The 27,500-nt window shown below is 46.1% G+C and overlaps 1 protein-coding gene across 1 annotated transcript in view; it reads left to right on the top strand.

Annotated features, from left to right (window-relative positions):
* Positions 1–27,500, top strand: part of LOC133111645 (transcription factor Maf-like) — a 152,549-nt gene that overhangs the window by 3,722 nt on the left and 121,327 nt on the right. The window contains exon 2 of the mRNA XM_061222164.1: positions 14,791–14,860. Coding sequence (XP_061078148.1) covers positions 14,791–14,818 — 28 coding nt within the window. The 3' untranslated portion in view covers positions 14,819–14,860. The remainder of the gene's footprint in view (positions 1–14,790; positions 14,861–27,500) is intronic.

Raw genomic sequence — 27,500 nt, forward strand, 5'->3', positions numbered from 1 at the left:
TCGCAGTTTGACGTCGGGTGTTTATTTGTAGCAACTTCCCTCAGAATATTCTGCTAGAGAGAACATTACATCTGAAGATGTTGCCTTTTGAAACTGCAATAAGTTTACTTGTACATGAACGAGCCTAAAATAGCCTTTAGGTTTGTCCTCTTAAAGAAAATTAATTCAGATTTTCTGACAAAATTATCAAACCGTTCTCACCTTGACGCATCGGCAATCGGTTTCCTCAATAAACATAGTTCAGGCAATGTACAAGTGGCATTGCGTCATTTCACAAATATTGTGCAGAAGAGAACCACTTAAGTCGTCAAATGCATAAGAAATACGTGGAGGTAGTCTGTGTGTCTTCGACCACAATACAGAGCTACTCGGTCGGGGCGAAGTTGACACACGGGGATGGTTTCCATAACCGTAATACGGTCTACCATATGGATTTGACGAGGGACGACGTGTGTAAACCTGCATGTTTTTCGGTAGTATTCCACTTGGCCGAACTTTAGTCTCCATCATTCAGATCTAAATGGTAAAAGCAGCAGCAGCAGCAAAACATTTTCAATTTCCACTGCTGAGGTATTTAAATTTAAATCCCATATCAAATGCATTGTTATGAAAATATCTTAATTCCTCAGTGGTCCGTTCCGCTACCATGTAGTACTCCGGCCTTTGAGGCGTCAAAATGTGTACGTTTCAGGACGTTCAGGAATGGCAACTTTTTATTGATCTTAGCAGAACATGATACGGCTAAAAACAATTGATGGAAGACGATGGAAAGCGGTTAAAATGAGAGAAAGTATAATGAAAATCTAACACATTAGTGATATTTTGTCACCAGTTTTTGCAGTCCGCTGAACGCAACTTTTCTCGTGTAATGTAAAAGGGCCGCGGATCGGATCAAAATGCATGAATAAAATAATGCTGCTACAGTGCGAATATAGTCCAATAGGTTAATTATTGCAGTTTGTCTTTTGACCAGTATTGCAAAAAAAAGAAAATTCTATATTAATCTACCCAACTGTCAGATTATGGTTAATTATTAATTTAACGACAACGTTTTCGCACGTTTGATAATGAACAGGCCTACTTTGTGCTTTGTGCTTGCATGGTTAGTATCTTTCACGTTAAGACTAGATTCAATTTATTTGACTGTATATAAGAACATTACGCTTACCTGTAAAAAAAAAAAAAAAAAGTTGGTGCAAACTTTAATGTGTTCAAATCTAGACAACAATTTCTCTTTTTAATAATGGGATAATTTTGAAAAACATTTTATGACGACGTCATGCAATTTCAGAAAATTGCACCTTATGTAGTCTTGATATTGTCTTTATCTTGAATCTGTGTTAATTGTGGCAACGTCCATGTCGTCGTCTGTACATTTAAAATGGGTTCATATATGCAATTAATGGACAATTAGAATAGGGTTTTGACGTATCTGCAAAAATAAAACCGCGCGTCCTAATTATAGACCGGACAGGCCACGATATACTGAAATAAAAAAGAATTGAATGAGGTAAATAAAAGTTATTTTAAGACTTTATAATTAAGTTTATCCGAACAAAATAGACTATAATCCGGGGTTATGAGCAAGATAATAAAATAAGGGATATGTGCGAGCCTTTGTGTGGGTTTTTAAAGGGGTTTGTGTGCCCCGCTGTGGGTCGGTGAATGGATGCTGCGTGAGTTTGAGTGTTCGCACTCCTCGGTGACTCCATGCCCTTCTGTCGGTGTTTTCATCTGTCCTTCGATCTCTCCATCTTCCCATCCCAAGTGTCTGTGAATGTTGCTCCAGACATTTTATCTTTGCATGCATGTCTACATTTATTTTTGTCAGGTAAGTAATCAGCGTGTATAACGTACCATATCAGTCTGCATGGACACTGGAAAATCAGATTTATGCCTATAGATAGGTGATAGAATGTGGCGATTGATAGATATTGCGACGCCTTTTGAATAATTGCCCGAAAAATCTTGTGGCGATGGAGTTGAATCTTAATTGGAAACATTCGAAGCTCAGGAAGGATTTGGGTGTTGAATTGCATGCATTGCAGTGATATACCAGGGCTGTATAAAACAGGGGCTGTTTTAACCTACGCATTTTATGTGCACTGCGTATACATGTCAAATATTTCTCTCACAACATTCTTCATGCACAAGGTACCCGTTTCTGTAGGATAATGCAGGTGATGCAGGAAGGGGCAGAGCTGCAGGGAGGTGTATTCAGATGGCGATATCTAGCTCTGGCCAGCGACAGATTGGTTGCCTTTTTGGGGATATGCATTATGAGCTAAAACTGGGAAAGGTGTTTCTCAAGATAATGTTGACTTTTTTTTTTAATAAGCTCTTGCACACATAAAGTAGAAAAAGCGTGCATTTTAATGTCTAATTTAGACTGAAAATGTGTATCTGTTTGCATTCGAGATGCATGATTTTAAACATGTAAACATGTAAAAAAAAAAATGTAGCAAATTCTTGCATGCACAGGAAATCTTAAATATGATGCGATTATGATTGTTGTGAAAGAGAAGCACATTTCTGTGCATAATTTGCTATTACAAACAACATTTAACACTGAGGTAAGTCTGAGGTAGAGGGAGCAGTGTGTGTGTGTGTGTGTGTGTGTGTGTGTGTGTGTGTGTGTGTGTGTGTGTGTGTGTGTGTGTGTATCGATGTATGCATGTGTGTGCATGTGAATGTATGTGTGTATGTCTCGGTCCAGAAACCTGTGTGTGTGTGTGTGTGTGTGTGTGTGTGTGAGAGAGAGATTTTGTCTTTTTTGAGTGTGAACATGCTCTTGCTGAGTATTGAGTGCATGTGTGTGTGCACATGTGGAGATGTGTTTGCACATTTTATGCGTGGTGTGTGTGTCTTTGTGTGTGTGCACATGTGGAGGTGTGTTTGCACTTTTTATGCGTGGTGTGTGTGTCTGTGTGTGTGCATGTGTGTGCAATTATGCATTCTATTTCATCAGCTGAAATGTATTTGAAGTGTTCAGTATTTTATTCTATTTATCTTACTGGCTACTCAGAGTACATTTGCACGCTTACTGTGGGCCATGGAAAGAATGCAGTCTGAGCCGTTTAGCTGGGCTAAAAGAGGTCGAGCCTCAAGCCGTGTGTGTGTAATGTGTGTAATTTTGTAGAAGGATTTGAAGTATGAAACCTCCATTCAATGCATGTCCTTATGGGTTTAAATCTAGAGTGCCTTATTTTTAAAAATAAGAATAATAAATTGGGAACTTACTGTTGACTGTTACGCAAGTCAAATTAAGGACAAGAAAATCTCTAAATTAATAAAGAAAAAAGAAAATGGATATATTGACCTGGGTTTGTCGTCCACAGTGTTCGACAGCGCTCTGGTCAGGCTGTGTTTGTGAGGAGCCTGGCCACTGACTCACCTCAGTCTCCCGTTTACACAGAGAAAGCAAAACGGCTGAACTAATATTCCACCTTCTGCAAAATTAAATGATTTTCATTATGAGTAATCGCTAAGAAAGGACCTATTTCTGGTACATAAAAATGATAAATCATTGGCCGTACTCTGCAGCTGTGCAAAGACTATCGCTTAGCATGCACACAACCAGCAGTTTATAGCGTTTTTATGTTAATGCACAAGATATAGTCTCCATATTATCAAATTACATGCGTGTTTGGATGGAATTGGGGTATTTTTTCCCCCTTAAATTGTACCGAATTATATTTTTGAAACGGAAAACTGGTTTATAGTTATACAAGTGTGATTCCTGTCGATGTCTGAGAGGAGACTTCACCACAGCAGATGCATGTAATTCTGTGGGTCAGATGCATCATGCAGATTTGAGCGTGTAGTGTCGTGAGGGCGCTCTGTATGTGTCTTGGTCGTGAGTGGTGCCGCTACATGAATCTCCTGCCACAGTATTTGCGAATCTGTGTCATTTCCTTGGTCAGCGAGCGTTTGGTGACCCTGTCAGAATGAGACCGCTTCTCCTCCTGTCACCAATCAATCAGGGCTAGAGTGACATGCAGTGCATGGTGCTGTTCGCGTTGCAGTCTTGTTTCCTTAAAGGAAAGACTGGCTTTTACCTGTGACGATAAACTTAAAATTCACGATCGTTGGGGATAAAAACCAATGAATTAAATATTTTTTCCCATATACGCTGCTAATGTTATGCTTCTGGTGCTGCCATGTGGAAAAACTTGATTCTATTTATTTTTAACCTGAATTTGTCAGCCTTTAAATGAAGCACTAAAATATAGGGTCTGGACCGTCTGTTATCAGCATTAGTTAATGCTGTGCTGCTGATGGCTGTGGGGCTCACAGAGCTGTGTGTGGGTAAGGTGTGGACACACAGCGGGGCTCACCGAACAGTGTGTTGGGTCGGAGGTGCGGGCGCAAAGCAGGGCCCACAGAACAGTGTGTTGGGTCATTGGTGCGGGCGCACAGCGGGGCTCACAGAACAGTGTGTTGGGTCATAGGTGCGGGCGCACAGCGGGGCTCACAGAACAGTGTGTTGGGTCAGAGGTGCGGTCCCACAGAGAGGCTCACAGAACAGTGTGTTGGGTCATAGGTGCGGGCGCACAGAGGGGCCCACATAACAGAGTGTTGGGTCGGAGGTGCGGGCGCACAGAGGGGCCCACAGAACAGTGTGTTGGGTCAGAGGTGCGGGCGCACAGAGGGGCCCACAGAACAGTGTGTTGGGTCAGAGGTGCGGGCGCACAGAGGGGCCCACAGAACAGAGTGTTGGGTCGGAGGTGCGGGCGCACAGAGGGGCCCACAGAACAGAGTGTTGGGTCAGAGGTGCGGGCGCACAGAGGGGCCCACAGAACAGAGTGTTGGGTCAGAGGTGCGGGCGCACAGAGGGGCCCACAGAACAGAGTGTTGGGTCGGAGGTGCGGGCGCAAAGCAGGGCTCACAGAACAGTGTGTTGGGTCGGAGGTGCGGGCCCACAGAACAGTGTGTTGGGTCGGAGGTGCGGGCCCACAGAACAGTGTGTTGGGTCGGAGGTGCGGGGCTCACAGAACAGAGTGTTGGGCAAGGTGCGGGCCCACAGCAGGGCTGTGCTAATCCCCCTGTAGAGGAATTTCAGCCGCGCGTCCAGCGGCTCGGAGAGGCGATCATGGAAACATGGCAGTGGATGAGGAGCGTGGGGACTGTCACACATTCATTAGAGTAATGCCCCTCGCAGACGCCCGCGTGCAGCAGGGTCGCCACATTCACTTCCTGGGCAAAACAAAGGGAGAGGGGGCCTCCCATGCACATCATGTGGCGGTGTCAAAAAAAGTGAAAAAGCTGTCCGTTTCAGATTTGTCGTTTGCACCTAAAGACCGCAGCCCCGGTTGCCAAGATGTAATTACCGACCGAGTGAAAAGGCACCTGAAATCCCCATGACAAGTTTATTTCTCAGAGGGAAAAAAAAACTAGGCTAGTGTCATTATTAGTGTCTTTTTGAGTTTGGCAGCTTAACAATAACTGTTCCCGCGTGACATATTTCTGTTTCCTGTTCCTGTTCAGAAATACCGAACGCCCCAAACTCTCCTCGATGGCTGGAGTCAATGACGGGCTTCACACCCTTGATGCAGACTCTCCCTTTTACACAATACCAGCCTTTCCCTCTGAGGTCAACAGCAGGAAATCGTGTCTGAGTTCAGACACGTTGACATTTTAATTATCAGCACGTTTCACTGTAATATCTGTAAGCGGTAGAGAGGGGTCCGGCTCTCGGAAGTGAAAGTTATAGTGGCTCTTGCAGAATGGCGGTGAGAGTTGTCGGAGGCGCTAACGCAGACGGCGGTGTGTGCAGAAGGTCAGGCAGGATGTGATCGGGGAGTGTGCCTCTCTGTGCCAGATACGGCCCCCTCCCTCGCACTGCAAAGCACACACCGTTCATACCTGTGCGTTTGAGGTCTCCCTGTGCCAGATACGGTCCCCTCCCTCCCACCGCAATGCACGTTCATACCCGCGCGTTTCAGGCCGCGTGTTCGCTCATTTTGTTCCATCGCACATCGACGATGTCACGCTAAAGGCTGCTAGGCCCGGGCTTGCGGCCCCCAAGCTCACGCGGAACATTCTCACAACGTTACTGGAACGTTGTGTGAGTGTTATGACTTTGGCGCTGCGTGGCAGCGACGTTGAGAGAGCGTTTAACGCGCTGAAGAGTTTAACGTCCCGCAGCGTGGATCTTTCTGGAACCAGGGAGGCCATGTCAATGAACGAAACGTCTCGTGTTTGAATCTGAGGGGAAAAGTTTTTTCCTGGAGGGAGAAAATACAATTGCAGAACAATTATGGTGCACTTATTTTATTAGGAAATATATTTTTTCCCCTTTTGTGGAGAAGAAAGTTGAACTGTGCTTCTAACCCATGTTTATAAGTACCATTGGCCTCATGACATTATCCTTGAGTGTGGCTTGCTTCGTGTTTTTCCGATAATGAGTACAACATGCTGAAGAGTAATTTTATATACCTGGCAGTGCACTGGACACACGGAGAGAGTAAATTCAGTGCATTCAGAACTGTCTCTCTCAGAAAGTACTGTATACAGTGTATGCAATGTGCAGCACCGTGTATAATTTATAATCTTTAATAAGATAAAAATTCAATACAGTATCTTTATCATCTCAGTGAAATGCTATTCATATATTTTTCTTTTTGAAAATTGTACTGTCCTGAATTTATTAGAAATACAAGGAAATCTTAAAATAATTTTTAACGTGCACATGCCTCCGTGCTACGTGAATGCGAATACACGTGAAAAATAAGATTTTTATTTATTTATTTATTTTTGCCATATTTGCATTGTGTTAGATAAATTTTGGAAATGGAAAACGCTCCCTGTGCTGATCAGATGAAGTTCGCCCAGAGGGTCCAGTGCGTAGAAACGGAGTAAAACGTCTCTAGATTAATATCTGTGGCTTTGACTCTCACAGATTCTGCATCTCTCTGGTAGACAGTGATTGAAATCGGGTGTTTACGTCCGGCTGCAGTCTGTCTGTCGTCTCTGGGCTCGCCGGCTGTTGCTCTGGAGTTGTCCGGCACTCGGTAAAGCTGAGTTATGTGGCGTTTATTTGAAAAGCGCATAATTTAACGTCTCCCTCGGGCAGACGGGTGCAGCTTTCCTGCAGTCACCATGATTTCCACGCCGCCGTAAAGGGCGGTCGGCGTTCTCCGGGCTGAGTCCTCGTGAGGCGCTGTGTGCGTGTGCGTGTGCGTGTGCGTGTGCGTGACCGCCGTGTGTTCCCACAGCGCACTGCAGCTCTTATCTTTCATTCCGCGGATCAACATCTTTTATTTAAATTTCTATTGCAAAAAGATTAAGTAACACGGGTTGGCAATCAAGATTCTTTTTTTTTTCCAGTCTTGTACATAATCACAGTGTGCTGCACAGAATGTCTGCTCCTGTGTGTGTGAGTGTGTATGAGCCTGTGGGTGAGTGTGTGTGTGTGAGTATGAGTGTGTGTGTGTATGAGTGTGTGTGTGTGTGTGTGTGTATGAGTGTGTGTGTGTGTGTATGTGTGTATGAGTGTGTGGGTGAGTGTGTGTGTGTGAGTGTGTATGAGTCTGTGTATGTGTGTATGAGTGTGTGGGTGAGTGTGAGAGAGTCACATGGGGACTCACAGCGGAGCTGTGTTTGGGGTGACTCTGAAGGGGGCAGGCTGTGTTTGGGGTGACTCTGAGGGGGGCAGGCTGTATTTGGGGTGACTCTGAAGGGGGCAGGCTGTATTTGGGGTGACTGAAGGGGGCAGGCTGTATTTGGGGTGACTCTGAAGGGGGCAGGCTGTATTTGGGGTGACTCTGAGGGGGGCAGGCTGTGTTTGGGGTGACTGAAGGGGGCAGGCTGTGTTTGGGGTGACTCTGAAGGGGGCAGGCTGTGTTTGGGGTGACTCTGAAGGGGGCAGGCTGTGTTTGGGGTGACTCTGAAGGGGGCAGGCTGTGTTTGGGGTGACTCTGAAGGGGGCAGGCTGTGTTTGGGGTGACTCTGAAGGGGGCAGGCTGTGTTTGGGGTGACTGAAGGGGGCAGGCTGTGTTTGGGGTGACTCTGAGGGGGGCAGGCTGTGTTTGGGGTGACTCTGAGGGGGGGCAGGCTGTGTTTGGGGTGACTGAAGGGGGCAGGCTGTGTTTGGGGTGACTCTGAAGGGGGCAGGCTGTGTTTGGGGTGACTCTGAAGGGGGCAGGCTGTGTTTGGGGTGACTCTGAAGGGGGCAGGCTGTGTTTGGGGTGACTGAAGGGGGCAGGCTGTGTTTGGGGTGACTGAAGGGGGCAGGCTGTGTTTGGGGTGACTCTGAAGGGGGCAGGCTGTGTTTGGGGTGACTCTGAAGGGGGCAGGCTGTGTTTGGGGTGACTGAAGGGGGCAGGCTGTGTTTGGGGTGACTCTGAGGGGGGGCAGGCTGTGTTTGGGGTGACTGAAGGGGGCAGGCTGTGTTTGGGGTGACTGAAGGGGGCAGGCTGACCCCATGACTGTCCCCGTGCCCCTGAGATTTGCGTATTCGCCCGGGACGCAAAGCAAAATGTCAGCTTTATGAGTGTATTTTTTGGCACGCGTCATTAAAAACAGAAAGAAGCCGCAGCTTGTTTGGCCGTGACTGCAGTGGCAGCGGGGAGGTGAAAGCGTGATTGTAGACGCTGGACGGAACAGTCTGCTGTAAGACGCCTTCCTCCTACATCCGTGAGACGTGGAGGGATTTGCCTTGGTAGCTCAGCGACTCGCCGCTGACCAAAACCACGTCCAGAAAGCGTAAAGAGAGGGCAGGAGGACTGGGAAGTGTGCGATGACGCTGACGCCTTTTTAAACGCGTTGAATGTCATGCGCAGAGCTTCTGGTGGACGGCCGGTGCGAGTGTTTGTGACGGAGGGGAGGGGGGAAGCCTGCAGGCCCGGGCTGGCTCGGGAGGGCCCGGGCTGGGGCAGAGACGGAGCGGTCCCCGCTGCATCCCAATGACCCAGCCCTCCTCCAGACGCTCAGATCCTCCTCCGGCTGCCAAACGCGCATTGATCTCCCGGCCCTGCAAGGTGACCTACACCACTCCCACAGCCTCTCTTCTGTTGACGGAAGGGGCCCTGACCTCCTGGTGACTCTCTGTGTGTAGTACAGGCACCGTGTGCGGCTCTCCTGCTCTGTGTGCGGGTCTGTGTGCGGCTCTCCTGCTCTGTGTGCGGGTCTGTGTGCGGCTCTCCTGCTCTGTGTGCGGGTCTCCTGGTCTGTGGAACGGGTCTCCTGCTCTGTGTGCGGGTCTCCTGGTCTGTGTGCGGGTCTCCTGGTCTGTGTGTGGGTCTCCTGCTCTGTGTGCAGGTCTCCTGGTCTGTGTGCGGGTCTCCTGGTCTGTAGAACGGGTCTCTGTGTGTATTATTATTATTATTATTATTATTATTATTATTATTATTAGTATTAGTATTAGTATCGTTGTTCTTAATTTAATGTAATGTAAAAAAAAATTTAAATAAAAGAAAATAATAATAATAATGATGATAAACCACCATCATGATCATCATTAATCATGCAGGTTTTGAAGTTCTTATTAAAATAGGAAATATGATTTTCTGCTGATGGTTACTTTAGCATTGAATGAGGCCACAAACTTAGTCAGTCTGGCTGTGGGTATCACTGCTGCGTTAATAACTTCAGGTAAAAAAAAAAAGTCAAAGCCCTGAGCTTTCAGCACGCTCTGTCTGCGGGGAGGGGTGTTAAAATGTCCCCCATTCTCTGGATGCGCAGAAAAACAAAACAAGACGGCGATTAAAATCTCTCGAGTCGCAAGCGTGCCTTCACTGAGGTGACCTTTCCATCTTCCACCAACCCCCCCCTCCCCCGCTCCTCGGCTTCCTGCTCGCTCTAGCTCTCCAGAAGAGGGGCAGGTAGCCGGGCCTCTCTGCGCTGTCCTACTTACGGCCTGATAAGGGCGTGCTCTTTGTGCTGACCGCGACAGGAGGGCGATCTCACCGCTCGCTGGAGCAGAGACGTGGGCGAGCTGTGAGCGGAGAGACGAGCTGACTGCTCCATCTGATCCCGCGCGCCCAAACTTCACCGCCATTACTCCCCCGGCCTCAGCGACCCGCTGAAGCGCCATTATGGCCTGGCCGCGGTGTCACAGGCTCCACACGACGCTGTTTACCGGGCTCCCTGTCGTTACATCGCACGCACTCACCCAGCTCTTTATTAAGCATTTATTAGACTTATCTTTTGGGCTTATTGGTCTTCTGCTGCTGCAGCCGGTCCACGTTTGACATGTTGTGTGTTCAGAGACGCTCTTCTGCGTACCGCTGTTATTTGTGTTACCGTCACCTTCCTGTCGGCTTCAGCCAGTCTGGCCCTTCTCCTCTGGCCTCTCTCATTATCGACGTGTTTTTGCCCACAGAACTGCAGCTCACTGGATGTTTTCTTGTTTTTCGCGCCATTCTCTGCGAACTCTCGAGACCGTTGTGCATTGCTGTTAATGCTGTTAAGCGTTTTCAAAGATACTCAAACCACCATGTCTGGCACCAACAATCATTCCACGGTCAAAGTCACTTAGATCACATTTCTTCCCCATCCCCATTTGGTCTGAAAAACAGCTGAACCTCTTGACCATGTCTGCATGCTTTTATGCATTTAGTTGTTGCCATACAATTGGCTGATTTAAATATTTACATTAACAAGCTGGTGTAAAGGTCTACCTAATAAAGTGCTCCCTGAGTGTATATTATATTATACTTTAGTGTTGAAGTCATCTGCCCCTCTACTGTTGAGTTCAGGGCCCACCTCGTCTTACGCCCAAGGACTTTATTTTACACTTTCAGTATTTTCTAAACTATGACTGAACAGGTCAGAGTCCTGTTTTTAAATCTGATTAAGAGCCTGATGAATTGCACACATTGTTGGTTAAAAAGTGGATCCAGGGAATTTAGATACCTGTTTTTTTTAAAAATTTTTTAAATTTTTTTAACTTGGTTTCTTTCCCCTCACACATCCAGCAAATTCAGTCTCCAACCCAACTGGGCAGAACCTGCTCGTGTAAACCCAGTCTACGAGCAGACTGAGCAGAACCTGCTCGTTTAAACCCAGTCTACGAGCAGAACCTGCACGGTTTCTGAAAACATCAACGTTAAGGTGTTTCTCAAAAAGCAATCGAAAGTGGAGAAATGTTGAGATTGTGTGTTTAATGTGTTTTTAAAACGAGGCGTGCGTTGTGTGCGCAGAACAGACCGGTGTGCCAGAGGAGCAGGAGTGGGCTGGAGCTCGCAGCTCCAGATGATGTGTGGGGTGAAGGCTTGGATTTGCACAGCAGTCAGAATGAGCAGGGCTCACTTCTTTCCCCCGCTCTGGAGGCAATCTGCAGATATTTTTTGAATCACTCGCGGTTCAATTTCCTGATGAGCTGTTGAGAGAGGGGGGATTCAGTGATCATCAATCTCGGAGTTGCTGATTTCTGCTACAGGAGTTGCAGAACTTTTATTTTACTTTTGAAATAAAAATATATGCAGAGAAAATTCTGCAAGAGTAGAAGGAAATAATTTGCCATTTTTTTTATATTGTCAAAATGCATCAAACATACTCTTGGTATGCTCAGATTTGTTATTAATTATGGTTTTACAGTTATATTTAGAGTTAATAATTTTATTTATTATTTAGCTGAAGCTTTAATCCTATTGCCAGAACAGAATATAATCTTATTACCTAGTTTGTTCATACTCATGACTTCAGTTAATACTTGCTAATATTTATTTTTTGCAATTTAACAAAACCAACAGTCAAAATGTACAGATGAAGAATCAAAAGTAGAAAACATTGAAGAAAATACAATTTCTGTGCACGGCTCTGCTTAAAATGGTCATAAAAAGTTGTTGCTTGTTATTACTGTTAATAAGCAGTACTGCATAAATTATGATTTTTTATATGAATAGGTAATTGCGGTGAAATATAAGGGTCTTATTTTCAGCCGGTAAAGTGTGATTAAGCCGGCGGTACTTAGCGTTTTTTTTTTCAGTTTCCTCTTCTGAGCCTCGACAGGAGAAAGACACGTTTTTATTTAAATTAATTGACAAAGCAAGCTGAAGTGAAAATATTTTCCAAAATAATATTTGCTGTATTTCTTAGCCCTTGTAGTGTAGGTTTGAACATGGTTGAATGCTTCTTTAAAGAGCAGGGACTCGTGTACAGAGGATAGAGAGGAATTGCCAGGTCTGGGGAGAATATTGTAGAGTGCTGTTTTGTAATTTACGTGTCATTTTATTTTCAGTGCATTATAAATATTTGTGGCTTGCATACAGTGTGTCAGTAATATAGTGGTCTGCATGTACAGATATCAGAACAGATTTATATTCATGCACGGCGTGAGGTCGGTATACGTGTGTGTACAGGAGATGTATGTTCGCGTTTTAGTTTGTCAAAATGGCGTTTGATGTAGCTTGAGGTTTCGCGTGAAAGATGCATCTCCTTTTTGGCTCTGTGGGTGCAAATTAAATCTCTGAAAGTGTGTGTGTGTGTGTGTGTGTGTGGTGTGTGTGTGTGTGTGTGTGTGTGCGTGTGTGTGGTGTATGTGCTTGGAACGACCGTTTGTGATTTACATTTTCCGTTTGTGTACCAGAATAAGAGTGTTTGTGGGTACAGTGGGAACCTAGTGAATTTTCACTTATCAGTGTACTCCACGTTCTGAATATCAGGCCTGCATTTGAGTCACTTTGTTTGCGTGCGTGCTTGTGTGTGTGTCTGTATATGTGCCTGTGTGTGTGCACGTATTTTTGTGTGTGTATTGGCATATGCATATGTGTGTGTGTGTGTGTGCATGTGGTACATTGGCTCAGGGTTTTTATGCAGGAACAATAGGTGCATTCGTGTGTCTGAATTTACCTTTGTCCTGGGCTCCACGTGCAGCAGAACTGCATCTATCAGAGTCATTGTTTGTGTGTGCCTGTGTGTGTGTGTGTGTGTGTGTGTGTGTGTGTCTGTGTGTATGTGTTTGCCTGTGCCTGTGCGTGTGCCGGTGTGTGTGTGTGTGCCTGTGCATGTGTTTGTGGGCCTGTGTGTGAGTAAGTGTGTGAGATGCACAGTGAGCCATCCTGCAGTGACTGTACAGAACCACAGAAGCAGAGTTTGTTGGAATATTGTTGCTTCAGTTTTGGCGACCGTGGGATGGAAGTTATACCCCACTTAATACGTCAGCACCCTGATTGATGTACAAAAACAGCAGTGTGTGTGTCTGTGTGTGTGTGTGTCTGTGTGTGTGTGCGTGCCTGTGTGTATGTGTGTGTGTGTGAAGTATTAAAGGCCAGCAGAACACAGACAGTCCCTGGCTGCCATGAAGACACCCTCAGTCGGTGCGAGGAGAAGTATGGTAATGCAGAGGAACCAGCAGCACACACACGCACCCGCAGACGCGCACACACACGCACACGCACACACACACACGCACACACACTCTCTCACACACACACACACACACACACACACACACACACACACTCTCCCCCACACACGCACACACACGCACACATTAATAAAACACTCTCATCCCGCGCAGCTGAAACGGGACAACAGCGTGGTTCCGGCAGCCGGAGCACAAGCTCCCGCTCCTGCGTGTAATCAGCAGAATTCCTCCCTGTCCTAAAAACGGCTAAATGCAAATGTTATATGCAGATTCCTCTTTTCGCTCAAATACATATTAATAAGATATAAAGTATTAAAGCAAGTAAAAAAAAAATCACTTCAGGCTTTCTTTACCCAGTTACTTCCTCACCTGGAACTCCATGTGGAAACTTATCTGGCTTTGATTCTTTTTTTATAAGATTGTAAAGTTGGTTACATTTGGTTGGTGTTTTTCTTAAGATGGAAAATGTATTATATGATACTTGGTTAATCTCCAAAGTGAAATTAGGCAACATAACGCAGTTATACTGATATAAGAAGATATAAAATGATGTCTAAAATAACAGAAGAAAAACAGATATAAGGCAGGAGATTAAATGTGACCCAAGGAAATATTTTTTTTTAAATCAAGATTTATCAATAATTAATTTTTGCCGTTTTAAAAAGTGCAAAGTATGTGCCTGTTTAATCAAGTCCTAGTTCCAGAAGAAATGTTTAGGGCTGGTTGGCTTTCAGTAAGCCTGTTCAAACCATCTCAGAGGACTATCTCAGAGCAGCAGAAGGCATGCCCAGTGACCCTGGAATTTGAAAAATGTGAAAACGACACACCACACTTCCATGCCAGGTCCATGCCACGTCCATGCCACGTCCATGCCACGTCCATGCCCCACGTCCATGCCAGGTCCATGCCACGTCCATGCCACGCCTGCCTGTCTCACATCTACATGGGCACACATCAACCGTCCAGTCATACATACATCTCATTCATATGTGTTTGTGTTTGTGTGGGTATGAATAAATAAAATCATTATGCAGATGTAGGATGAATAAACACATTTTATTTTACCAATGCAGCAATACATTTGAGCCATTTTATTTTTATTATTTTTTATTATTTTATTATTATTATTATTATTATTATTATTATTATTGCTACCACTATTTTTGTTGTAGTATTTTATTTAAACATTCATTGCCATTTTGAATGTGGAGTCTTTTGTTTGGTGTAATGTAATAAAAAATATTCATATTTGCATGAATGCAATTTTGTGTTATATTTTGATTTACTTTTATTTAAAAAAAATAGTTTTTAACGTTTTGTGGGATCTTGACTATTGCAAGCAAAATGTATATTCAGGCATTTTCTGTAGAATGTACAGTAGCCCTGTTAAGCTCTCCTGGTGTAGTAACTGCTGAGTGTATCTGCGCATGGTGCCTGCCTGCGTGTGCCTTTATTCTCTCCTTTATCTACCACGTCAGGTCGTCCAGAAAATTTCTACATCTGTGATAGCCAAATATCACCCCCGTGCCCTTGGCCACGAAGTCTGAGGTAAATTCTGCCTTTTATCAGCACATTAAAAAGCACTGATTTCATTACATTCAGCCTTCGGGTCTGTAATCGCATCAGTCCGAGGAGGGAGGGAGGTTTCTGGGTGGACACGTTACCACTCACCCTCTCTGATGGACCTTATGGAGCACTGGAATATATTTACTGCTTAAATCTGAAGGTAATAATACTTTCATCAAGGAATATAATTTACACTTAATTTATATAAGCCACATTAATTATTATTATTATTATTATTATTATTATTATTATTATTATTCTTATTCTTATTATTATTCTTATTATTATTATTATTTATTGACATACAAATACACACAGTATGTCAACCATTTAACATTGAATAGATTGTGCAACTATATATTTTCAAACCTTTCTCTTTCATGAACTGTGACAGAACATATTGCATTTTATATCACTGAATGAACTGTTATTGTTCTGTTGAATTTACTATGTATATGAAATTATTTTAAACTCTACACTACATGTTTTTTCTCCTCAGAAAACATTAATGGTGTGGTACACAATATTTTCCTCCATCAGAAAAATGTTGCAAATGTTACTCATTGTTGCTCGTGTTGTCTCGATCAAGGTAATGTTATTTGTGGATTTCGTGTTGCGAAACTTTGACTTCCCCCCAGTGGAACATGACCCTTTCTCATGGTGAGGGACTCACCCATTTTCCCCTGCTGCCAAACGGAAATACTGCGGCACCATTTACAGCGAAAAACAATTTCCCGCGGATGTTGCGTTGATGGCGAACTTCTCAGTTGAGCTGATGTTAAAGGAACATTTAGTTCGTCTTGAGAATGTGTTAGGTGAGCAGCCACCGCAGCTCCTTGCCTCACCTTTGAACATTACCGCGCCCGGCTCGGAAGCACGTGTGCCTCGCCCACAAATCGAGCTTTTTCTGCCTCTCTCTTCATCTTAGAAGAAAGGTGTTTACTGATTTTAATTCTGCACCAACTCTTTTCCCCCGAATTAGTTTCTTGTTTTAGTTCCCTGACCTACCCTAATGAGAATTGTACATAACTGATCATCAAAACTAATCGGTAAATAGAGGCTTCTGGCCCTGTTTGTGTTTATTAAGTCTGTGCGCTATATCATTTCATTCCTCACTCTGGGTTTGGTAGAAAAACCACACCTTTGCTCCTTTTTCACATTGCAGTAGGAATATAAAACGCTCTGTGTTTGCTGTGTGGGACAACACTGTTGTTATTTCCTGCTCACACTAAAGATGTTTGGTTCATGCAAGTAAAATGCCCTCTCAGCCGCTGTGGGAAATATAACTTAATTTTATTAAGTTTTATTTCCGTGATTCCTGCACCATATCCAGAGATTTTGAGGACGTCGGACCCCGTTCAGGGTGGTCTTGTGTAAAACTTCACTGAGACGTGTCATGATGCGATGCCGTACGTGTGGGGTCTGCAGTCAGAGCCTCCACACCACTGCCCCTGGGCCTCTGCAGGTTTACTGTAAAGCGTCTGTTTATAATGGGTAATAACTATGGCACAAAGTGCTCGGGATGTTCTGAGCTGTAACCTCCATTGTGGTTTGGTGAACTGCACTGATCTACGGTCCGGCTAAGTGCCCTGCTCAGAGTTACTCTGACGAGACGTGGAGGACTGAGTGAATCTCCTTCACCAGAAGAAATGGCTCTTTGTGTTCTGTTGTTTTTATTTATTAGTTCCTCAGACGTCGGTAGTTGTGTTGTGCTTTCCTGCGTGTGTGTGTGCGCATTCGCTGGGCAGTGGACACAGCAGGTAGTTGAGGGGATCAGTGTCTGTGTGCGTCTGTATGTGCGTGCGTGTTTCTGTGTGCGTGTCTGTGTGCGTCTATTCGCTGGGAGAGGATCAGTGAGTGTATGCGTACGTGTGTGCATTAGCTGCGTGAGGATCAGTGTCTGTGTGTGTGCATGCACGTGTGTGTGTGCGCATTCGCTGGGCAGTGGACACAGCGGGTAGTTGAGAGGATCAGTGTCTGTGTGCGTCTGTATGTGCATTAGCTGCGTGAGGATCAGTGTCTGTGTGTGCGCATGCACGTGTGTGTGTGTGCATGCGTGTGTGTGTGTGTGTGTGTGTGTGTGCGCATGCGTGTGTGCGTATGAGCGTGTGCGCGCATGTGTGTGTGCCTGTGTGTGTGTGTACGAGTGTATGTGTGTGTGTGTACATGAGCGCTCGTGTGTGTGTGTGCGCGCACGTGTGTGTATGAGCGTGTGTGTGTGTGTGCGTGCGCACGTGTGTGTGTGTGTGTGTGTGTGTGTGTGTGTGTATCTGCGTGCGGGTACAGTGGGCAGTGCTTCAGTCCACTCGGAGATGGGTCTGCCTCCATTATTTATGTGGGATAATGCAGGTCAGGAAAGGTTCTGCACAGTGATTTACATTGCGTCCTGCGGTCAGGGCTTGGTGAATCCATCTCTCTGCCGCCTCCTCCTCCTCGTTCTCCCCGGCTCAAACCTCTCTCTTCCTGAGGTAGCAGCTCTCTCTCGGACGTGATGCGTGCGACGCAGGGGAACACGGACAGAGTGTGACTTTGCGGACGCTCGTTTCCGCGGCGACGGGTCATGAGAGGGTCGCGCGCGTTTCACGTGACTGCGTCCTGACCCGGGCGCTCCGCATTAACCGTGCGTCCCCTGTGCCCCCCTGCCCCTGCCCCCCTGCCCCTCCCGGCCGTTCTGCCCCAGAGCCCCCAGCTGCTTCACATCAGCAGCTACACACACAAAAAAAAGGAAACGGTTTTATCCCCGATTCAGATAGTTTCGGAGCAACAGTAATCTGTTCTCGTCTCCCTATCAGAAGCAGCTGCGCTCTATTACTTAACACCCAGCGAGCGCGTCTGCGTAATGAATACAAGACCCGCAACTCTTAACACATTAGTTTGCTTTCGACAAGATACGCCGCATAATGTTATTTCCAAATTGTCTTTAAGTGGTGCGCGTGTGATAACTTACTGGCTAAAATTCAGTCACACTCCAGAGCTCAGGGACACAAAGCCTTTTAGAGGAGGCCAGGACAAATCATCCGCAGATTAAGTGTTAAAGTGCCGTTATTTTTGTAAGTCATTGCTCGTGTAAATTAGGGGCACTTTGTATGGTGCGCAGAACATTGAATATAAACAAAATGAGATATAATGCAGGCTATAAGAGGAAACGAACGATTGCGTACTGTAAGGCCGTGTAATTTTAGACTGAAAGAGCGCAGAAACTCGCTCCGCCGTGAGCAGTTTTGGGTGTGATTCACAAAAAGGCTGCTGCAGGGGTGTGCCTTCAGTGTTGTTCCTGGTTGTAAAGGGGCTGTGTTGTACGCAGACCCGTGCGTGGAAGAGCAGTTCTAGAAAGTTCTACAAAGCCCCGGAGCCGTGACTGACAGGAGGAAAAAAAAAACGAAAAAAAAAACGGGAGTTTTACCCAGAAGCCCTTGCAGGGCGGAGTGTTCTGAACTCGCCCCATGTGGTCCTGCTGGCACAGGACCCGGTTCCTAAATTTCCTCTCCCGTTTCGACCGGGTCGGACATCGGATTTCCCCCTTCTCCGTGACTGACAGACGGGCCGGAGTGAGGGGAGGGGGGGATCCTGGCTATCGGTGCAGACACAGAGGCTATGAAACTGGAAGCAAGAAGTGACCTTTTTTCCCTTTAGGATCGAAGGCTCCGTCTTATTTAAAGGCCCTGGTCAATGAGAGGTAACAGAAGCAGGAGCGGGGCGTTTCAGAGGGCGCATCCCGACCTCACGCCCACCTGCCGAAACACAGCGACCCCCCCGCATACCTGCGTCTGAAACTGCGTGTCCCCCGCATACCTGCGTGTGAAACTGCGTGTCCCCTGCATACCTGCGTGTGAAACTGCGTGTCCCCCGCATACCTGCGTCTGAAACTGCGTGTCCCCCGCATACCTGCGTCTGAAACTGCGTGTCCCCCGCATACCTGCGTCTGAAACTGCGTGTCCCCCGCATACCTGAGTCTGAAACTGCGTGTCCCCCGCATACCTGCGTCCGAAACTGCGTGTCCCCTGCATACCTGCGTGTGAAACTGCGTGTCCCCCGCATACCTGCGTCTGAAACTGCGTGTCCCCTGCATACCTGCGTGTGAAACTGCGTGTCCCCCGCATACCTGCGTCTGAAACTGCGTGTCCCCTGCATACCTGCGTGTGAAACTGCGTGTCCCCTGCATACCTGCGTCTGAAACTGCGTGTCCCCCGCCAGGTCTGACTCAGCACAGAACCTTCCAGCGCGTCCCGGTTACGGAGACTGCATTAGCGACATTAGCTAACCCCCAACTGCTCCCGACAAGCCCATTTGTACCTTGAATGGGAGCCTATCGCTGTGTGTGTGTGTGTGTGTGTGTGTGTGTGTGCACGCGTGTGTGTGTGTGCGCACGTGTGTGAGTGTGTGTGTGTGTGTGCGCACGTGTGCATGTGTGTGCGAGTATGTGTGTGTGCGCACGTGTGCATGTGTGTGCGAGTGTGTGTGTGTGTGTGTGTGTGTGTGTGTGTGAACAGGCGAATGAGAAGCATCAATTGTAAAGCGCGTTGGATAAAAGCAACATATAAATGCAGTCCGTTTTCCTTAGAACAAGACTGCAGAACAAACCATGGTATACAGTGGGGTCCAAAAGTCTGAGACCGCTAGTGAAAATGCTTCTTTTTCTTATACAAATGTTTTCATTACAAATTATATTATCAGCATAACAATTGTTATTGTTTGTAAAAATTGAATCTGTGAATTTCAGAATTTCTTTGTATTTGGTATGTCCCCCACCAACTCCTGATAATCCATGTTATCCCAGGTTTATTTGACAATGCATCCAGTGATGTTACTGAATGCTTGGTTTCTGTCAGTCTTCAAGTGCCCCCATAAATGTTCAGTGGGGTTGAGGTCAGGTGATTTGTGCAGCACTCCTTGCCCTTCCTTGGTCTTCAAGTAGTTCTTGCATAGCTTTGAAGTAACTTTAATTTGTTTAAAAATGTTCAAGATCCTAACCCTTTCTGTTTATTTCCACGATTACATGCAAAATAACTTTCATATTTTCCACTGTGGTCCCAGGCTTTTGGACCCCGCCGTGTGTGAGGTGTGTGTTAGTCTGCGAGCTACTCGCCGTGGTCTCGAGTCTCGTGAAACGTTGATCTCCGACGCTCCCCGATTCTTCCTCTTGGCCTTTCCCTGCTCCCGTACGATCCCTCGGATAGCGTGCAGTTGGCATTCGAGCGTAGCGCGCACTCTATTTTGGGAATTGGACTTTCGTCCCACAGACGTGAGTCCCAGCGCCGGGCGCAGATTGACCTGTCACGGGGAGGATAACTAACGGGGGCGGAGCGTGACCCCGGCCGGGGGTCGCGAGGTCAGCCTGATTTATTCCCTCCCGCGGCGGACTTCCTGCTTGTTTTTCCGGCAGGTGAACACGGACACTAGGTCCCCGCTCCCAGCTTTTCCCCCCTGCCTCTTGGAAGTGGGGAAACCGGAGCCCGGCCGGAGGGAGGTATATTTAGCGCAGGGGACTGAAGATTCTCGGATCTTGCTTTAAGGTTAGAAATATAGATATCTATGAGCGAGGAGGATGTCATCTCTATAAATGAAAATCGCCGTCCTGCTGGAGGCCGCTGTGGCAGGCGGCGTTCTGTGCGTTCAGTCGATGGACAGCGCCCGTGACTTCGAGCTTCTTAAGGAGAGCAGGGTCTACCGTCGCGCTTGATGTGAATTTCTCACGCACACACAAATAACAGGCTCGATAGTGACGGCACTCATTATGTACGTGTGAAAGCCTCGTTCAAACGCGTTGTGTCGTTGTGCGCATTTTACTTACCGAACTACAACTGATCCAGGGTCAGCGTGCCATTATTTTAACCTTTATCCCTGTCAGTTTGCATAGGCGATGGATACTGATCTGTGTTTTGGGAGCACAACCTGCACTGCACTGTGTGCTCCTATGAGGTCTAATCCTGGCCTAAGCCATGTTTTATTTGACAACAATATCTCACCCAAACAGCTCACACAACCCAACACAATCTCCACCAACACAACTCACACAATCCAACACAATCTCCCCCGACACAACTCACACAACCCAATGAAATCTCTCCCTTACACAACTTACACAACACAATCTCCCCCAAAACAACACAAACGATGCAACACAACTCACAATGCAACACACATCTTCCCCAACACAACTCAGCAAATGCAACACAGTCTCTCCCAACAAAATCTCCCCCAACACAACTTGCACAATGCAACACAATCTCCTCCAACACAACGGCATCCACTGCAACACAAACCCGGTTGTGTAGAATGAGGAACAGAGTGATGACAGCCGGTTAATGCTGGCCTGCATTGTGCACTGCATGTAATGTTTGTGTAATTGCACAAGCACACGCTCCCTCTAAAGTGGACACGTTTTTCTCCCAGGTTAGGGTGCGTTAAAGTTGAAGCCGTATGGCTGCCCTGGAAGTCACATACAGAAGCAAGTCCACTCCAAAGGTCCACAGATGCTCGAACACCGGTCACTTAAAGAGGAACGGCGGGATTAAATGATCATAAATCTTCCCCTTCTCAGTGAAGCACTCGCAGCAGGCCCTGGAAATGCCAGAAGAACAATAATAATGGCATCAAAGTTTATGTAATTATTTAAATACAGCGTGGGGGTGGGTGGGGGCCTTGTGTTGGGGGGGGGGGTGAGGGGGTGTTGAGCAGTGGGGCTTATTGCTCCTTCTCATAGGCATTGGAAAATAATGAGCTTTTGAAATGAGGTCTGAATTCGGTCCTGGAGGAGGTGTGGGTTCTGCCTCTGGCGTCTGTGCCTAGAGAAGCAGTCATTCCGCTTTGCTAATTATTTTTGTGTTGCAGAGGTTTTTCGGCATTACCCGTTTATATATTTATTAATTTTTTTTTCCTGGTGTGGAAAGGCGTGGGATTGAGGTGGGAAGGGGCTCTCGGGGCCCCGGCGTGTCTGAGCGCGTGCGGAGGCCGCTCTGGGTCATTAGAGTACCGGTGTCGTTCCCTTCCCCTCCCGTGAGGGGCCAGCGCTAACACTCTCTGCTGCAGGAGACTGTCTGTGAGGGGGGGGGGGGGGGAGGGAAGGCTGTTGAATGTGGCTGTTTGAGTATTTTTATTGAATAAAAAAAAAAAAACATTTGATCACAAAAAAAAAACAAACAAAAAAAAAACAATGGGAGAAATCAGGAACTGCAGTACCCTACATAACTCTTTTGTTCTCCTTCGTAGGCCTATGGTATATATAGCTAGTATCCCCACCTGTTCCCTGGTTATGGGTATGCACCTGGTATGTCGCTCTGGATAAGACTGCCAAATGCCTGTAATGTGCCTGTAATGTAATTACGTGCTCAAGAATGTAGGTTTACCTATAGCAGGGCTGCCATGGAGGGCCAGAGTATGCAGGTTTTTACTCTAACCAATCGGGACACCAGCTGATTTTACTAGTTAACCAGGAGGAAAGTAATAAGTGAAATCAGGTGTAGCGATTGGTTGGGATGAAAACCTGCATTTTCTCGACCCTCCGTGGCACGTGACTGGGCAGCCCTGGCCTATTGCATCGCGAAGGCATTTTCAAATGTCAACAAAGTGAGTGACCACGTTGGTCAACAGCACTCATTCAACAAACAAGCTACCGCCCCACCCCCCCGCCAGCAGCTTTGAGCACAGACTGATTTACACCCGTAATAAATATAAAAACAATAATAATAAATACGTCAAACTGAAATGTCTGCCATTGCTTCTGGGCTGTTTAGCATGATGTAAATAAAACACTTCGCTAACTTGGCCTTGTCCAGTTATTTTGGTCTTTTAAAAAAATGTGTATTTTAATGTAGAGCAGGCTATGCGTTATGCGATAAGAAGTGGCAAGTGTTCTTAGGTACGCGTTTCATTTCTCCATTTTCTCTTTCAAACACGCAGAGTTGTATTAATTAAACGGGCTTTGCTGATTAGCAGTAAATTAGTGTAATATATTCTCACAGAAACACCTAGCCGTTAGCCCAGGGCCCTTCCCGTAGCTGTGCCTCTTCTCTCTGCCGCCTCTCCACCGCCATTTGCTTGTTAGTATTATTCTGTGTGTCTAATTAAACTTAGCCTCAACCAAGAATTATTTTTTTCCCTTTTTTTTTTTTTTAATGTATAGTTTTTTCATGATGAAGAATACAGTGTTTTGGAGAACAGAGAAACAGAAACGCGTTCTTATTTTTTATAATTTTTATTAATGGAAATTTTAAATCCGGTCAGTCTTCCCTTATAGGTAGAGTACTACTGTACCTCTGTCCGCCTTGTAATGAACCGGCGTTTATAGGACGAGGAAATTCAAGTTTTATAGAAGCCATGGACATTGCTATTAAGTAGTGTTGTCTTAGTGTACGTTCCTAAGCTCATCGAACATAATTGTTGAACTGTCTTCATATCCTGCGCGCTGATTATCTTCATAATGATCTAAAATCAATACATTAAAATGCGGCTTAAAAGCCATAATAAACAAGCGAAACGCGTTTAGGGCATCAAATGTTTTGGCTGGCGCAAAGCAAACACTTTTCCCCGGCCGTGCCGGGCCAGTTAATCTGCGGCTGGCACGCTGGCAAATAAATGTGTCTGAGGGTAGCGCAGCATCCGTATCACAGAAACTAATATTTATCCCGGCCTCCTGACAGTTGCAGTTTTATTCTCCTGCACGGAAACCCAAAGCTGGGCTTTAATGGCACATATTTCCTCGGCTCCATGTTGAAACTAGAAGCTTCTCCTTGTTAGCTTGATAAATAACTTCGCTGCCAGGAAACTGCTGAATTTTAGGTTCCTTGTCTATTTTCTGCTGGCTGACATTAATTTCCAGCGCTCTGAGGGAACTAACTAACTAAATAAATAAATAACTAAATAACACACGCGTACACGTGACGTGCCACGGATTTCTGCACCGTGTTCCGTGCTCAACATTTTCTCCCGCGTTATTTATATGTGCCGGCGCTCGGTTTGGCGTTTTTAGATATTTTGGTTTTGTTGAAGAAGTTATTCTTGTTTTTATTTTTGCGCGGTGTTGCACCCTGGTGAGGTCTGCTCCAGCCCGTGCTGGAAGAGACGTCTGGCAGGGAAGAGTGCGCATTAAGAGTGAGCGCAGCGCTGGCTGTTATGTGCGCTCGCCGGGTTATTCGTCTTTCACACTACGGTACAGTCTAAAACCATGAGATTACCTCAATGTATCACATTGCCTGCTATGGCAATTTATAAACACTCTAGGGGCTCACGCAAAGAACTGCATGGAGTTATTGTTGTACATTAAAGGATTATGTCCACACCATCCCCTGCTTTATGTCTAAGTGCACGTTACTTACAGCCCACAGTTAATGTTCTGTGCACAATCATATATATTTTTGATAACCCCCCCAGCACGTAATGGTCCTGTAGATGGGGCAGTGCCTTTCTACACTGCCAGGGGGGGTGGGGTTCCTCAGGTCAAACTGTTATGCTTTTTTTTTTTTCTTTTTTTTTTTTTCTGGTCCTCTGCAAACACGCAGCCATGTTGTCCTGGTTTGTTTTTGTTTGAGTGATGCAGAATAATACAGCTGAGGGTGTTTTTTTTTTTATAAGACAGCAGCATGCCCCTGAACATCTGAGCGCTGACTTGATAAAAATAAAGAACACAGACTTGTGTCAGATCGACGCGTGTAAAACGGAGACAATGACAGTGAGGACAAGGCGACATCAGCGTGTCTTTAATGCCAGCGCGTAAACTCCACAGCCTGTTACTGTGGGACATCAGTATGAATTATACACCAGCGATTTTCTTAAATCTGCTCAAACTGTAGTGATGATGGGTAATTTCATGATTCAATTTTCTCTCTTAAACTGTCCTGCTGACACTCGCTGTTTATTTAAAACCAATGATTTCGCAGGGCAGCGAATCAAATGATATTAGTATCACAATCGATATGCACTGTACAGAATATATACATTGACATTGACTACTGCTAGTAAAAGCTTTGGCCGGTGGGGGAGAGACTGTGCGACGGCGTGAATTTGCTGTTGCGTTTAAGGCCCCGTTTAGCTGTGAGATGACAACCCTGTGTCCATACATCCACTGTGCTTCCTGTATTGATCCGGGCCCTCAGAACTCAGCCCAGAACCTCTGACTCGGCCCAGTCCGAGCCTCGATCACGCGATGATGCTGTGGCCATGCCTTGGCAGGTAGCAGCCCACTCAGGTCACGTGACCAGGTAGCAGGTAGCAGCCCGATCAGATCACGTGACCAGGTGGCAGGTAGCAGCCTGCTCGGTCACGTGACCAGGTAGCAGGTAGCAGCCCGATCAGGTCACGTGACCAGGTAGCAGGTAGCAGCCCGATCAGGTCACGTGACCAGGTGGCAGGTAGCAGCCCGCTCAGGTCACGTGACCAGGTGGCAGGTAGCAGGTAGCCGCGTGTTGTCTCCGTCACACACCCCCCCCTCCCGCCCCACGTACCCTCCGCATGCAGGCGTCTCCTCTCGGGATAGCGGGAGCAGATTGAAATTGTGTGAGGTTGTTGCAGCGATAATTGCCCTAATGAAAGGTCTTAATCAGCAATTAACATCCCTTCCACAGGCTCTGTGAAAACAACAGCTGTTAACAACGCGCGCAAGCAAAGGCCACAAAACTGCAGCTCGCCCATCCTCACAGGGCGAACAGCGGGCACGCTGTGCTTGCAAAAATAACAAATACGCTTACTTTAAACCCGTAAACAAGTAAGAGTGCGTCCGCCCTTTAGCGATGGCTCACGTGAGTCTTTATGATCACGCAGCGCTTGGGGACAATGAGCTCAGACACGCGTGTAGATCGGGAGAGAGAATTTAGCATGTTAGAATTTAGCGTGTTAGAAATATTGTTGCAGTGTATGACAGGGTAAACGGTTTGGTCTATATTCTGTCAATAGAATAGTTGTCATTCGCTGTTTCAAGTAACTTTTTTTTTTTTGTAGTTTGGTGAATTAGTTGTATTGAAGAACTCGCTAAACTGCGTTTTGAAGGGACAAAGGGATAAATTGTCCTTTTTATTGAAGGGATAATTCTTGCTCTTTATTGTTAAAGAACATATATATTTTTTATCCTAGCCTATGACTCTTATGACAGAGGTGAAATAACTGATCACAGCAATGGAAGGTCTGAGGGACATTTGGATGCTATGTGGAGAGATCTCTAGTAGGTTACCAAGGAAAAGTCTAACTTGGCTGGCAAGGTTAGCATTTGGGAATTGTTGTTGTTGTTGTAGTAATCGATTCACTTGATTTAATCATTTTCCCATTCCCATGCTATAATATATTTTACATGTTATTTTCACTGTGATTTGTTTAAATGTGATTTTTTTTTTTTACTTACAGACCAGTATTAGTCACATAGATGTTTAAATATTTATTGTTTAAAAGCAATTATATTTATTTCTTCAGTTCAATTCAGTAAGAATTCAGTATATTACTTTTACCATTTTATAAATAATGAATGTTTTTTTTACAGCTGGTAACAGACTCGATATGAATCAATAATTTAGAACGTATTAAAATGATTTCTTCAGGAGTGTGGAATTTTTGTTTTCTCAGATCTCACAATCAAATCAAATGGCAACAGTAATAAATATGTGCTTTCTCCCTGAGATTATCCGTGAAAAAGCCTACGAAAACAGACAGAGATGGGAGAAAGAACTTGTTTTGGTATTGAAAATGAAAGCATTATTTCAGAATAATAGTAATTATTTTCAGTAATGAAAAGCTTGCACTTGAATGCGTGCGTCTGCCCTGTGAGACGCGCAGTGTGTGGAAATGTTTCGTCTCCTCAACGCGATGCATTCTGTGTGTAAAGAGCGTCGGACCGCTGTGTCAGCGAACGTGCTGCACTGGGCATGCGTCACTGGGCATGCGTCACCGCCCTGCACAGCCTGCATCAGAAGGGCCGCAGGCCGCATCTCTGACTGCGCGCTCCGTCCACACTAATCCCTGCGTCAGGGCCCACATCATGCCTGTGTTGCACACTTAGAGGGACAGATCCCTGCGTTAGGGCCCACATCATGCGTGTGGTGCACACTTAGAGGGACAGATCCCTGCGTTAGGGCCCACATCATGCGTGTGTTGCACACTTAGAGGGACAGATCCCTGCGTTAGGGCCCACATCATGCGTGTGTTGCACACTTGGATGGACAGATCCCTGCGTTAGGGCCCACATCATGCGTGTGTTGCACACTTAGAGGGACAGATCCCTGCGTTAGGGCCCACATCATGCGTGTGTTGCACACTTAGAGGGACAGATCCCTGCGTTAGGGCCCACATCATGCCTGTGTTGCACACTTAGAGGGACAGATCGCTGCGTTAGGGCCCACATCATGCGTGTGTTGCACACTTAGAGGGACAGATCCCTGCGTTAGGGCCCACATCATGCGTGTGTTGCACACTTAGAGGGACAGATCCCTGCGTTAGGGCCCACATCATGCGTGTGTTGCACACTTAGAGGGACAGATCCCTGCGTTAGGGCCCACATCATGCGTGTGTTGCACACTTAGAGGGACAGATCCCTGCGTTAGGGCCCACATCATGCGTGTGTTGCACACTTGGATGGACAGCTTGCTCTTTCCTTGAGTCCTGGCTATGGTGAAACGGCTTGAAAAGAGAATGCACTTACTGT

This window comes from Conger conger, chromosome 15, assembly GCF_963514075.1.
Source record: "Conger conger chromosome 15, fConCon1.1, whole genome shotgun sequence".
Lineage (NCBI taxonomy): Eukaryota > Metazoa > Chordata > Actinopteri > Anguilliformes > Congridae > Conger > Conger conger.